We start from the raw sequence: 14,699 nt of genomic DNA on the forward strand, positions 1-14,699 counted from the left end.
TACCATCATTGAGTTTCAGATTGGGTCCTATTTAATACTTTTGAAAGATGAAGCCTTCCTTTCTTTTCAAATAAAATAAGCTGATTTGTTATTATTTTGATTATGTTTTATGTTCCATTTCAACATAAATATTTACTTAATGAGTTTATTTAATAAGTCAGAACATTATTTTTCACTTTTGATTATAAGGAAGATTCTGTAGTTTTTAATGGAATTTAAAGGATTTCAAAAAAGTTGATCTCTACATTATAAGAGCTGTTCTTAAAGTAAAAATAACTTTTTTTAGTAAAAGTAACATTTTTTATAAGTATCTACTGAACCATCTTAAACAAATGGGTCATACTTGGTAATATTATAAATATCCATTGAATAAACTGATAGAAATTCAAAATCAACATTAAGCAAGCTGATTTTGTACATTATAAATGTATACATCTTCATACTGAAGTACAATAAAATTTTATATTTTTTTCTTTTGTGGCTACAGTGAAATCTCTCAGTTGAGGCATTATTTGATTCAGTTAGTGTATATTGTTAACTTTATTTCACTTACACCTTTAATCTTTTCTTCTGTCTTGTTTTGTAGTTGGCAACTGGAACTTAACTTCCCTCTCAAGAAATTCACACTTAGAGGCCATTTTAGATGATAGCCATTGATAAATATACTTAACTGATATTATATGTTTATATAGATCATGTGTACACATATAAATATGATATATTATAAAATAAATTAGATATAAAAGAAAGAAATCTGCTTTTAGTTTCTCACTATTAAATTCACAGTTCTGTTACAGCCATCTGCTTTCACAGAGTAAGGCATTTCTACTCTCATAAGAATCAAACTGTTGGTATATAAATCAACACTGCATAATACCCATTCATTGATTTAGAGCACTGTCATAAAAACAGTGACTAAAAATGTATTGAAGAGAATATTTCTAAATGGGAGGCAGTAAAGTCACATCTCCTAATAAAACAGAGGGAGGACCTTCTTTGGGAAAAGTGTCAGTTGCTAATTACCACAAGAAGAAAAGAGGGTAGGAAAGGAGTGGCTTGAAAATTTTAAAAGGCCCTAGGCCTTTCCAGCAGGTGTTAACATATAATGTAGAAATGTTGAGCTTTAAAATTTTAGTTTGTTCTCTTAGAATTATTGTGTTTTGCAATAAGCCTGTCTATGTGTACTTAAACTGCAACATTGTAGTTTCAAGTTAAAAAAATTATTGAGGCTGAAATAAAATTTTAGCCTCTGTATCTAGTATGGAAGGTTGTTCTATAGTCTGTTTCTTTGTTTTTCTGTGTCAGACCTTTAGTCCATAACCTACCCAGAATTCTGTATTTGAAAGCCCATAGAAATTTCTGCACAAAATAAACATTAATTTTTTTAAATTTTTGTTGTTCTTTAAAGAAAAAATCTTAAATAAGTGAATCTCCTCGAAAGTTTGTTTTTGAAACATGCACAGGCCAGTCCAGTTTTAAATGAAACTACTGGAAAGGAATAGAAACAACACAGGCTTCAAATACCATACAAATTTAATCTTTATTCGAATTGTATTATTTGAAAAGTTACTCTCTAAAATGGTTGCATCTGACTACAATAAGATATGTTGATTAATAATGATGGTATTTATTGAAATACATTTAATGAGTGCCAGGCAGTATGCTGATTGTTGTTTATCACATTCTTTATCTAATTTAATCATAACAACAGCTAAGGGAAGAAGACATTAAGAAAACCAAAGTTTATGAAGTAAAGCACCTTGCTCACAGTTATCATTCTACCACTTAATATCTTATTTTTACCCATCTTTCATTCTCCCTTCTGTTATGATGAAGAAAGTGTCCTTTTTTTCAAAGTCCAATCCATTCATTTTGTTCAGTCAGTCATTCTTGCTTTCCCAAAGACTTCTCTCATGCCACCCTTCTTTTCCCCTCTTGGGTCATTCTTGCCAACATACAATCATAGTCTGGAAACCCCCACATCACATTTTACCCACTTTTTGTTTCTCACTTCCCTTCATGTAATACTCTTCAAAAGACTCCCATCTACCCTTCAGGTTCTCTAGTCTGAAATCACCATTTTCATACTGCCAAATCCAGTGGACCTTTCTCATCTTTAACTCAGCAATGTTTGACACAGATGTCAAAGCCCTGCTTTTTGAATCTCTCATCTTTCAAGATACCCCACTTCTCTGATTTTCCTCTAAGCTCTTCTCCATTCCTTTCCAATGTTCTGTACTGGATATTCCTCTTCCTTTTCACCTTAACAATGCTTGCTTTAGGGTTTCAGCTCTGTTCTCTACAACACCCACTACCTAAAGGATTTCATCTAGATTCCATGGCCTTAAATACTAACTATAAGCTTATGTTTTTATCTGAGACCTCTTCTCTGAGCACCAACCATTCCTGTCACTATTTAACAGATCCAATTGCATGTTTCATAAAATCATCAAATGTAACTTTGATTTCCTACATGCAAATAAGTCCTTCCCCTAATCTCCCATCTCAGTGAATGTCATCATCATTCCGTAAGTCAAGCCATAGACTTTGGAGTATCTATTGGTTTGTTCCTTTTTTTCAAATACTACTACTTCAGAGAATCTTTTTCTGACAAAACCATCAAAGCAGCTCTTTTTCCCCCATCCTGTAGTTACTGCGTTAGCACCCTAATCATCTGTTTTGTGGCTCACTTGTTTATTTACCTCCTTCCACAAGAATGTAGTCTCCAGAAGACCAGGAACTTAGATTTTCTTATTCAAAGTTATATCTACAGTGCCTGGCATACACTAGCCTCTGGGTACATGTTTATTTTATAAATGAGTTATAAGGGTCAGAGCTGTTACTCAAATATATTGTATGTCTTACTTCATTTCCCATGCTGTATTTTGTTTTCAATGTTAACTTTTTTGTTATAATGTCTTAATTTTAGATTTAATCTTTACTATTTCAATATTCTTTCAAATGTACAATGCATAGTATTTATTAATATGTAATCAGTATGTATAATATGCTTGTATTTTAAAATTTGGGATAGGAACTTATGCTATATGGGAAAATTTTGAATAACCTATATAAGATTTAAAAAAACTGTCTTTTGTATTGCAATACTTTATACAGATAAAGATACTTGCCTTTGTAGTTAGGATTGAATTAAATTCTTAGTACCCGTGTATTATATTACTACATATCTATTTGAATCTACTAAGAAGTACTCATCTGTATTGAATGTAAGCATTCTCTACTGTAAAAAAATGTATTGCCAAGAGAAACTTGTAATGTCCCAATATTACAAGCTTTACATTAGTTTTCATTACCAAATAGCTTAGTTCTGTTAGAAAAAAATTCTATATCATACTTAAAATGAATAAGGGGTTTCTTTGATATTGTTTATTTCCTAATAATGGGTCTTAAATAATCACCTGTTGGTAATCAGTACATCAGAAGTTTAGCACATATGCTGTTGGAGGTTATTTTGTTATCTCCAAAAGATACCCTAAACTTTTACTTAAAGAAATTTAATGAAATTATAGAGAAATGACAAATGAAATTACTTTATAGAGTGTAAAATAAAGATATTGTCAAGGTAAGGATGTGCATTAAATGTTTTAACACTTAAATTTTCCTTTACTCAGTAACCTTTTTAATTGACAAGCACTTGGATGGGCTCTAGGGATATACAGATCAATAAGAAATAATCATTTTCCCTTTGAGAAGCTTATAGTTCAGGTTAAAATATAATTTTTGAGATGAGTTACAGTATCCTATTTATTATTCTTTGTATCAACTTTCTTTCTTTGAAAACATTTCAGGGTAATATATTAGCAGGCTTAGGAAGGGAATTAAGGAATTAATACTAAGTACATTGCCAGTATTTGGACATGGATGGTCTAATACATGTTCTGGCCCATTTTTATGTTATTTCCAAACCTTGATTAAATAAATGAATAAATAAGTGTATTATACATTTCTTTTTTTTAAGCTTTTATTTATTCATTTGTGAGAGACACAGAGAGAGAGAGAGAGAGAGGCAGAGACATAGGCAGAGGGATAAGCAGGCTCTACGCAGAAAGCCCACCCAATGCGGAACTCCATCCTGAGACTCTGGGATCACACCCTGAGTCAAAGGCAGACACTCAACTGCTGAGCCACCCAGACGTCCCTGTATTACACATTTCTGAATTGTCTGTAATCTTTAGCGGACACAGAATTAGTCTTTAGAAAAGAATGCCACTTTATCTTAATAAACAGTATCTTAAGAGTATGCTATTTGAAATATTGCTATTTCTTAACTTCCATTACAGTATATTATGCCTTCAATATTTTTTAAAAATCAGATAATCTGATAATCTTACATGTCAATTGTATCTCAAAGCTGGAAAAAAAATTTAAAAATTTTAAAGATTGTGATGAATTTCTTAGATAACAAAGAAAATAGAGTGAAAGATTCAGATTTTTTTGCATTTTAACGTAAGCAGTGCAATACTTGACAAATAATCACATTATTATTGAAATATATAACCTCTTGAATTATATAGGCTGTTTAATAAAACATCATGCTTTGATAGTCCGGTAATTCCTAAAATTTAGTTAATTCATTAGAATGATAAGCACTTTGGGAGGATTAGTCTAGACAGAAACTTGTTAAGGCTTTGTGATAGAGACAATGCTCTTTATAGACACATCAGTGTCCTACAAAGCATGATTTGAATAATTGCAATATTTGAGGAGAGCCGTTATATCAAAGAGTTTGATGTGAATGTTGATTTCTGATGCCTCTGATCTCGTGAGCAAAGGTTTACTGAGTAGAAACTTTATTTTACATGGTAGGTATGTGGATAGGCTGATAGATATTCCCAAGGGAACACATGACACTACATTTTAGTCTTTGAACTTCTTTTAACACTGACATAATTATTGATGAATTCTCAAAACTTTTAATTGAAAGAGGTTTCGACTGCAAAGGATTCGTATCAGGTTTTCTCATTAAAAAAAAAAAATGAACAACAACAACAAAAAAATGGCGGTAAACCTCCATTGGTGGTTATTTGGAAATGGAGATGTTTGGAGTTAAGGGAATTAATTATGAACTATAATCCTGTAGATTACAATCCTGTAAGAATTTTAGGCCAGTATGCTGTCTTTCAGTAGTGACCCAAACCACTTGGTAATCTCATAACTGCTTAGTGCCTCTACCAATTAAATAGAACTCAGACCTACTTCAGAGAGACAAGTGGGACAGTCTGTAGTAGAATCAATTTTCAAATATTACTTTGTTTTTATATCTCAGGAGAGTTATTAGTAATTTTCTAAACTGTATACTTCTATTTAATTGTTAACAGTCAATTATTGGTGAATTTAATTGTTAACAGTCAATTATTGGTGAATGTTGGTTTTTATGTAAAAGCTACATATTTCTAGTCTCATTTCAGACTAGAGAGGCACAATCAACAAATGCTTTCTTATGCTTCTTGATTGAGTTAAAGATTATAAAATAGTCTTTTGAAAAGACTCAAACAGGACCATAATTAATGATTTCCTGAATATCTTCTCTTATGTGATCATAAATCTGCATTGTATCTCAGGTAATATCATATAAATTAAGCCTATTTTCTTTGTTTAGCTTGATCTATAGTTAATACATCCCAGTTTTTCAGAAACTCTTTCCATTTCAGGTTTTTCCAGACAAAAACAAAGTACCTTCATATTGGCCTATCAGAAATTAAAAGGCAATATAATCTTAAAAAGGAATCCACACCTTTGTGTGAACAGTATCATGTGGCTAATTAAGAGCCCCTCAAATGTGAAAGGATGAGAGGAGGCTTCCATGAACATAGTTAGGCAAGTAAATCTTTAAATTGCAACTGTAACATAAAAATTACATCTTTTCAAATTGATACAAGAAACCCCATTCAAACATCATACTAAGATCTTTTTTGAGGTGGTAAAAATCCAGAAATTCTTAAAAGTCTCAAAAAGTTTTTATAAAAAGTTTTCTGGGTTTTAAGGACTTTATAAATATTGGACTATTGTAATTTAATTTGTTCTTTGTATACACAAGGGGAAAAAGGAAACTATTACAATTTCTTACAGTTGCATCTTGACTTTTTCCCCTGAAGTCTTGAGGTGAGGGTACTATTTGGCATCTCAAATGGGCACTGTAGTCATTTTAAATAAATCAATTTGTAATCTTTCCTTGTCCTGCATACTTGAAAAAAACTAATACAGATACACCTATATGATAGTTTGAAATATTGCCTAAAACCCTATACTGTCTATAATCTCAAAAATGTATGGTTGGTGCATTCCCATCTCCCTGAAGATTTCTCCTCATAGTTGCCCAGCTTTGCTTATAAGTCCCAGGTTGTCAGGTTGGCACAACCCCAAGATAATGAACATCACAGAATGAAATACTCTATCCTACACACATGCATGACCTGTGCCCTTTTCAAACAGCAGTAAACCTGAGTACAGAAATGTGTGCAGTTTGGGAAGTGATGATTTGTGTGGAATAACCAAAAACCTTACCCTTGATTTACTACTCTCAAAATAAACTGACTGAATATAAAATAAGGTAAAGAAGCATGTAAAAAGACATTCCCAGTATTTTTCATCCCAACATGTGTTGCATCATTTGCATCAATCATGATATAGAATATGAAGGGTTTTGATCGAATAACCTTATTTGTACAAGCAGTCTACTCTCAGTATGGTAAAAGGAAGATATGATTGGCCATGGCGTTATTTTAAGTGCAATAACAATTAGTTGCCTATGTGTAAGCATAAATCTCTATGAATTATGTAATAGCCCTATAAAAGCAAACAGAAAGCATGTGTAAGAAGCATGCCAAATATGATAGAGTATGTCTTAACTGTCTAGATTTTACAACAGGAGCCAGAATTTCATAAGTATTTTTAGGGAAGGGTCTATCATTTTCATATGTCATAACAATAACAACGCCAAATATATGAGTCTGTGCTGTTCTTGTAAGAGACTTGGAAGTATAATAATCTGAAGGCATTTAAAGGGGATAGTGATTATTTTTATTCTACAAAAAAAAATTATGACAGTTACAGATATAGACTATAACAAGTTATATCATTAGAAGCAGAAATCATATCCAGATATTCTGGTTTTGAGGTCATTGCACCCCACTAACTTTAATAAAATTCAGGAGTTCTTGATAAGTTCATACTTAAGTTAGTTTTGCTAATAAGTATAATTTCCAGTTCTTAAGGGAGAAGAAATATCCATGCATGTCAGTGATAAAGGGAAAAAAAGTATCCTGTTTTCTTATGTTGCTTTGAAAATAACTTTAAAATATGGTAATAGGGTATAAAGTCAGAAAGGTAATTGTTAGTATCATATACATTCAATCTTTGAATTTGCTTGGTATCAATGCAGCGTGTTTCCAAAGGGTGCTTGGCCTTATTCTGTGGAGATGATCTAGAAATACCTTGTTTCATCATAAGACTACAATTTGGTTGAACAGAATGACTTCAATCAGTCCATATCTTGACAATCTAAAATTAGCCTTAAGTAAGTCATTCGGAAAAGGACAAACATTATATGGTCTCATTCCTTTGGGGAATATAAAAAATAGTGAAAGGAAAAAAAAAATAGTGAAAGGGAATAAAGGGGAAAGGAGAAAACAATGAGTGGAAAATATCAGAAAGGGAGACAGAACATGAGAGACTCCTAACTCTGGGAAATGAATGAGGGGTGGTAGAAAGGGAGGTGGGCGGGGGTGGGGGTGACTGGGTGACGGGCACTGAGGGAGGCACTTGATGGGAATTTATAAAAAATAATAAAAATAATAAAAATAAATAAAATTAGCCTTAGACATAAGTAGAAAATGAACTATTTTTGTTTTTGTTTTGCAGACCTATAACAAATATATTCTCAAGGACAAGAGAGCTCATGAAATTTAAGAGTAGAAATTTTCTTAGTACCTGTTCGTCTAGTGACAAATGCAATTGCTATCATATTCTACAATATACTGAGATTTCAAATGCTCTAGAGGACACCAAATATACTATGAAACATTTATCTGACCTGTAGTGATTATTGAAATTGTTGAATTAGCAGCTGGAAGTATTTTATATAACACTGACCAAAATAGATGTTTTAAAATATCATAATAATGTAAGGCAGTGCCTTTTAGTTTTACATTTAATATTATAAATATTATTTTGGATCAAATTTTCACACTGTCATGCTTAGCTATTTAAAAATATGCACTTTTAATTTATTTCAATATAGTTTCTATTATCTTTACTTGTGCCCTCAATTTTAGAAAAATATCATTTGGTTTGATTTTAGGTACCAAAATAAGTCTTTACTTATCAACCATCATTTGATATTTTTTAGCCTAAAAATTATTGAGACAAATGAGTAAGTAGACTATGACATAAATGGAAACTTTACGTTAAGCTTCTTATATTTGATAGAATTTTTTGAGATTGTTTTTTTTAATAACACTTATCTACCTCTTAGGTACTAAACAAAAGTGAAAAGTTTTAAAATATATCAAAATATCCCCAAACTGTACTATTTATTTAAAGACTTTGAAGACAAGATTTTAACAGAAGCTTAATGTTAATTTTTCATTTATGAAAGAGTGGTATGTAGCATGCATGTTAGGTAGCCATATTTACTCTGATTGTGTTTGCATGTCAGATTTTTGTCTCATAAAGAAAGATGAATTGATATAGCCCATTTTGCATAGCACTCATGATAATTTTAGATTCTCTTCCATCTTTTGATCTTGTTCACTTTCATAATACATTGTCACTTTAAGATTCTGGATGGTGCCTAAATTACAGTAACTGAGGGTCATTGTATATATTTTTTACTGAACTGAAAAGTTTTTAGTACTAATATTAACTTTTGAATTATGCTCAAGGTCTTAGACTTTGCAGCATGTTTAGTTTCTTTTCATTTCTTATTAGTATTTTTCAGTACTTAATAGTCTCCTGCTCCCACCTCCGACAAGAACTTCTCTCTGTTCAACATCAGAAACATTTTCCTATTTGGCATGTGCTTTCTAGTTCCCCAAGCAGTATAAGCAAATTGGAAAGTTCAGCTGTCATTCTTGGAAGGTCATAGATCACACTAGCAGCCTGAGTAATCCAAGAGGTTTTAAGTATCATAGCATTTAGTTTAAAGTGAAATTTGCTCTGACAGGGCTGGCAGACCAATAGGAAAAAGAAATATTTGTGCTTGGAGAAGTGCATATGTAGAGACCAAGAGTATAACTGATGGCTGGAAGTGATTTCAGTCTAAAAAAACAAATCATTAAGAGAGTGCATAGGGGTAAAATACACAGTTCATATTTTAAAGAGTCTCAAAATGAACCAGCAACTAAGGTTAGCATTACATAGTAATTAGCTGTGGTGTTCAGGCTTTAACTCACTCAGTACCAGACAGTATGGTTAAACTATCACTGTGAAAACATTGCTACTTATGTTATATTCTCTACTTTAAGCCTACAGCAGTAATTTTCGTACCTTAAAAAACCAAGGTATTATGACAGATTATATAAATGTTGAACCAGTAACAGACAAACAATTATTCAAAGGAGGTGCTAATGACTCAGTTTATTGACCTAGGGGTTACTTAAGCAGCTCAGTAAGTTCTCTTAACTTTTGGTGGTATGAAATGAGGCATTGCTTGATATTATAGAACTGCCAATTTCAAGAAGTCCTTGCACTTAATTGAAGAAATATAAGTTAAGGATGACTGGATGGTATACTTTCATTAAAAGATTATTATAAAAAGTTTGAGACCATTATAGGTTTGAGTAAATATTCACTTTAGCTTGATAATCGCATCTGACAGCTTTCATTAGGCACCTATGAGAGTATTTATCCTGTTACTTGCTACAAATAAGGAAAAAGAAAATATGTTCTCATGGGTCCAGTTTTTTCTCTCAAGTCATTGTTCTCTTCAAGCAAGCCAGTTCTGAGTCACAGGAATACAAGGTTGATAGATCCTTTTCTTGAATTCGCAGAGCAGAATAATAGAAGCAAAATGGAAGGGACTTCGGCTAGTTTGAGTTGACTTAGAAGCCCCCCTCCCCATATACACATATGGAAAAGGTTGATAAAATGTAACAAAAATTTATAATTCATGGCCAAATTCACAAAGAAAATAAACACCCCAGGTGATACACATACACACACAAAATAACCACCCACAAGAATATATTCAACTAGGTATAGGTTATATAGCATAGGAAAATGAAACTGAGTACCCTATATAAAGCCTAGAATTTCAGTGGGCTGCCTTTTTCTTATTTGAAAAAAGGACTAAATGATCTCAATTCACCAGACTAGATAAGTGACTAAAATTTATCTTCTGCCCCAAGGTCCTAGGTTAGGAGGATAGCCATCCAAGGGAAGGAGAAATCACAAGCTTTCCCATGTGCATGAATAGGTTCAGAATTTATGTTATTCACCTAACTCAGGGAACCCCAAATCAAGAAATTATTAAAATTGTTTCAGGATAGTGGAATCCCCAGGGCCTTGATATAAGCATATACAGAACCTCTCTGTAGAAATATTTCCAAGTTCAAGGGCCAACAGACAGGCAAAAATAAATAAAAGAAACTAGAAGTTGAACATAATAAAAAATTGTAAAGCTCATGAAGGGAAAGGACTCATGAAGTTGAACTGTCAGACAAAACATTTAAGAGTTAAGATGCCCAAGAACTGGAATTAATAGAAGGATCTCAATTACACTATAAAATTTTTAAAGATAAAAAGGAATTTAGAAAATTAATGCAATGGTATAATATGAAAAGGGCCAACTATAACATCTCCACATAAAAAATATAATTAAAATAGCCACTGGAGATCAGTTAAACAGATTAAGATGCATTATAAGAGAAGTGTGAATTAAGTGAAATTAGAGGAGCATCAGTGAAATGGAATTTCTTTACCATTTGGAATAAATCAGTGACTATTTTACACATGCTTCTTCCATAATTACTACAAGTTTTTATCTGAAGCATCTTAGTATAGTAACTAAATTGACAGGCTCTATCCCCAAGATGGTATATTTCTTCTTAAAACTAATAAGATGTCTTTAAAAATATATTTTTAAATAAATTCTAGATGAATACTTTAAGTAAAACCTCCTACTACTCATATCATTTGCCCTTGATTTTTGGAAAAATATTACTTGGTTTTATTTCACTAAAATGTGATTCTTTAAGATTGATTAGCCATTAAGTTTTATCATAATAAAAGGGAAATTGATACTCATGCATATAAAAGGTTAAGAATAAAAACTAAATAGAAAATAACAGCTAAACTTGATATATATTGGTAAAGCTTATCAAAAAACTGCTTAATTGTGCTCATCTCAGTAATACAAAGGCTCAGGTTCAATAAGTAACACCTTCAGCAACCTAAAAGAATATTTATTACATATAAGTTCATAGAAAAGGTGCTTCTGACAAGTTCAATGAAAACTTCAGAAGCTGTCATATAGTAGTAGTACCTTAACATGCACGTGCATTACATATTTCTGTGTCCAAGCCTATCAGCATCTTCTGTCATTTTCATGGGCCCCCACAATCAGAATTTTTTTTGCATGTGAATACTCCTATTTAACTCTCACTAAATTATTTCACAATTTATAAAATGATTAGATTGACCAAATGAGAAACCATTGGAAACCACATTCTATCACTGTTAAATATGCTGAGAGTTTAAATGATAAGACTTGCTTTAAAACTTTATAAAAGTAAATGACACTCAGTGATAAGACAAGCTCTCCATCTAGTGGTTGGTTTATAAATTACAAGCATTTAGATCTCTAATACATGTATTGTAAATAAAAATAATAATAATAAAATAATACATGTATTGGTAGGTATTATCTTATCGGTATTGTCTCATTCTATCTATACTTCTTTTATTACTGTGTAAAAGTATTTCAAGAAAAAAACTGTTCTCTTCTGCCAGAATAGTCCAGCCCTACCTATTGAATTCAAAGACAAACTACTTCTACAGTCTGATTTCATCTGCATGGAATACCACAGCCTCTTAGTTATTTGATGAAGCATATTCCCACAGTAAAGGGACAAATTGTTTCATTCCTATTAATTATAACCTCTAAAATTTCAGCCAGTTTTGAAACACTTTGCCTTCATTCTCATTTCCCAAGTGGTAAAAGTATAACTAAAAGAACCATTTCAAAAGAGAAGAAATACCATTTTTGTCAGGAAATGTAGCATGTTTGATTGTTATTTCTTCCATTGCCTCTACAGGCTCTCAATACTTCACACATGGACAGCTGTGATATTCTCTTAAATGTTCTCCATGCTTTTGTCTCTTTACACCCATAGTTACCAGAGTTATCTTTCTAAAACACAGAAGTAAGTTGTCCCCTTTCTAAAAACCACAGAGAACTCTCCAGAAGTATATAGTTAGCGTGGCATATGAAGAGCTTTCAAAATCCAATCTTAACCTCCCTTTCTAGCCTTATCTCTTGCCATTTGCTTTCATCGTAAACCTAAGAATTTAAGCATAACAAACCAGTTGCTATTCTTCAGCGACTTCTCTCTCTCTTGCTGAAGCTGCCACATTAGGAATTCTCTCTCTTCACTTGTGAAGTCCTACTTGTCCTTCTAGATTCGTCCATTCATAAAATAAAATATTTTTTGAATGCCCACTCTGTGTCAGATACAATGCTAACTGCTAGTGATATAGCAATTAATAAGACAGTGACAGTCTTTACTCCTTTATGAGACTTATAGTTTCATAGGAAATAAAGCAAAAGGATATACAGATAAATGTAGGTATAGTTAGGAAGTGACAGATGCATTAAAAGTATTTTTACTTTTAAATGTGCCTGAGTGGCATAGTCAGTTAAGCATCCAACTCTTGGTTTTGGCTGGGATCATGATCGCAGGATCTTGAGATGGAACCCCACATGGGGCTCTGTGCTCAGCGCAGAGTCTGCTTGGGGCGCTCTCTCCCTCTTCCTCTGCCCCTCCATGCCACTCACTCACTCACTCTCAAATAAATAAATAAATCTTTAAAAAAAACACACACACAACATATTTTCTTTGAAGACTTTCTAGCCCCCTAGATTCTTTTGTAACAATTTATGTATACCTCTAATATACTCTCACCTTATATTAAATATCTGTCCCCCCCAAAAAAAAAAACAAAAAAATAAAAAAATAAATATCTGTCCCTCTTCTAGTCTTCTGGATTAATTTATAAATGTACTAGGGTAATACAACACCATATTATTATTGGAATTTTTTTCCATGTTTAGTTGCCTCCAGTCCTGGTCAAGGACAATATCTTATTGCCTTCTCAGTACCACATTTTTTTAACATTGACTGTCAACACTACTTAACACATTGTAGGAACTCATATACCATTTGGATTAATGGATGGGTGGATGGATAAAAAGGATCACTATTACATTGCACTACTACAATTTCATATTACTAAATTTCTCATGACAAATTATAGTTAGGCCGAAATTACATTGATCAATTTATAATCTCGGAAAGGAAGATAAAACTCATTTTGATTCTATGATCAATATATTGGAATAATGGATAAAAAGAACAAACTGTTCTAGGAAGCTATTATCAGATCATTTCATATATCTCTATAACACCCTGGAAAGCTTCCTCTGAAGAAAATTAGCCTATGTTAAGTCCAAAAGAATTATTCCATGGATCACAAAGATAGATAATAAGTAGTAATAAGAATCACTACCCTCTATAAATATATTGTCATAAAGTATGTTATCTTAGGGTGAATAGAATTCCTAAAGAAAGACTCAAACCAAAAAAGGTGAAATTCAATGAGAAAATTTCATGTGTGTCTCTGTGTATACACATGGACACAACTACACACACACATACACATTCAGTGTGAGCCATTTTGTGGTAAGGACTCCTTAAAAAAATTTGAGATCAATGCATTTTTAGCCTTCATTATTAGAGTCAGAAACAGGATTTCATATTCTATGCTGGTTTCAGACCACATAATAAGTACAGATACATATTATTTTCACTTCTTCATTTTAAGGTAAACATTGAAAAATATCAATTATTTTAGAGAGCAAAAGAGATGGTAAACATTCTAGAGACTAATATATGAGTAGTATATCAATCATGAGGATTGATTACATGAGAGTTGTAAAATAGCCATATTAGAGAAGATTTGATTTATTTTGTGGTTCCAGAGGGTAATTCTAGAACCAATAGATTTCAGATCAAGATAAAGAACTTTCTAATAGTTTAACAGGCCTTTAAATGGAACAAACTGCCTTGTGAGAATTCCCACTTCTGGAGATGTTCTGTAAAGAATTCAATAGACCTGGTCAAGGATGTTATGAATGGAAGTGTAGTCTCGAGTATTTCTAAAAATGTTTCTAAGTCAAAGATTCTGTGAACCTATGATAAGAGAACTTGGCTTGAATTTATTTATTTGTAATTTATTTATTTTTTGTAACATCCTCTAATATATACATTATTTACTCTGCATACCTTTTGCTGACTTGGGAATTTCAAAGAAGATAAAGACTTGTGTTGCTTTTTACCAAATTTTAATAAAATAATGATAATACTTTTCACTTATGCAGCACTTTTCATCCAAGGATTTCAAAGTGCTTTACAAATATGCACTAATTAAGGCTCACAAACAGCTAGAGGTAGGTGATTTTC

The 14,699-nt window shown here is 32.0% G+C and overlaps 1 protein-coding gene across 3 annotated transcripts in view; it reads left to right on the top strand.

The window, feature by feature from the left end:
* Nucleotides 1–14,699, top strand: part of KIFAP3 (kinesin associated protein 3) — a 146,038-nt gene that overhangs the window by 126,686 nt on the left and 4,653 nt on the right. Inside the window, exon 20 of one of the 3 annotated variants that reach the window (XR_004817618.2) lies at nucleotides 5,673–5,838. The exons of 1 other annotated variant lie outside the window; for it this stretch is intronic. Coding sequence is in view for 1 of the 2 variants with exons in the window: in XM_049112307.1 (XP_048968264.1) it covers nucleotides 14,618–14,663 (46 nt within the window). In the remaining variant the exon portion in view is untranslated. Of the gene's footprint in view, nucleotides 1–5,672; nucleotides 5,839–14,617; nucleotides 14,691–14,699 lie in introns of those variants that run through there. One more of the 3 variants, XM_049112307.1, reaches the window with a different exon arrangement.

This window comes from Canis lupus, chromosome 7, assembly GCF_003254725.2.
Source record: "Canis lupus dingo isolate Sandy chromosome 7, ASM325472v2, whole genome shotgun sequence".
NCBI classification, from domain to species: domain Eukaryota; kingdom Metazoa; phylum Chordata; class Mammalia; order Carnivora; family Canidae; genus Canis; species Canis lupus.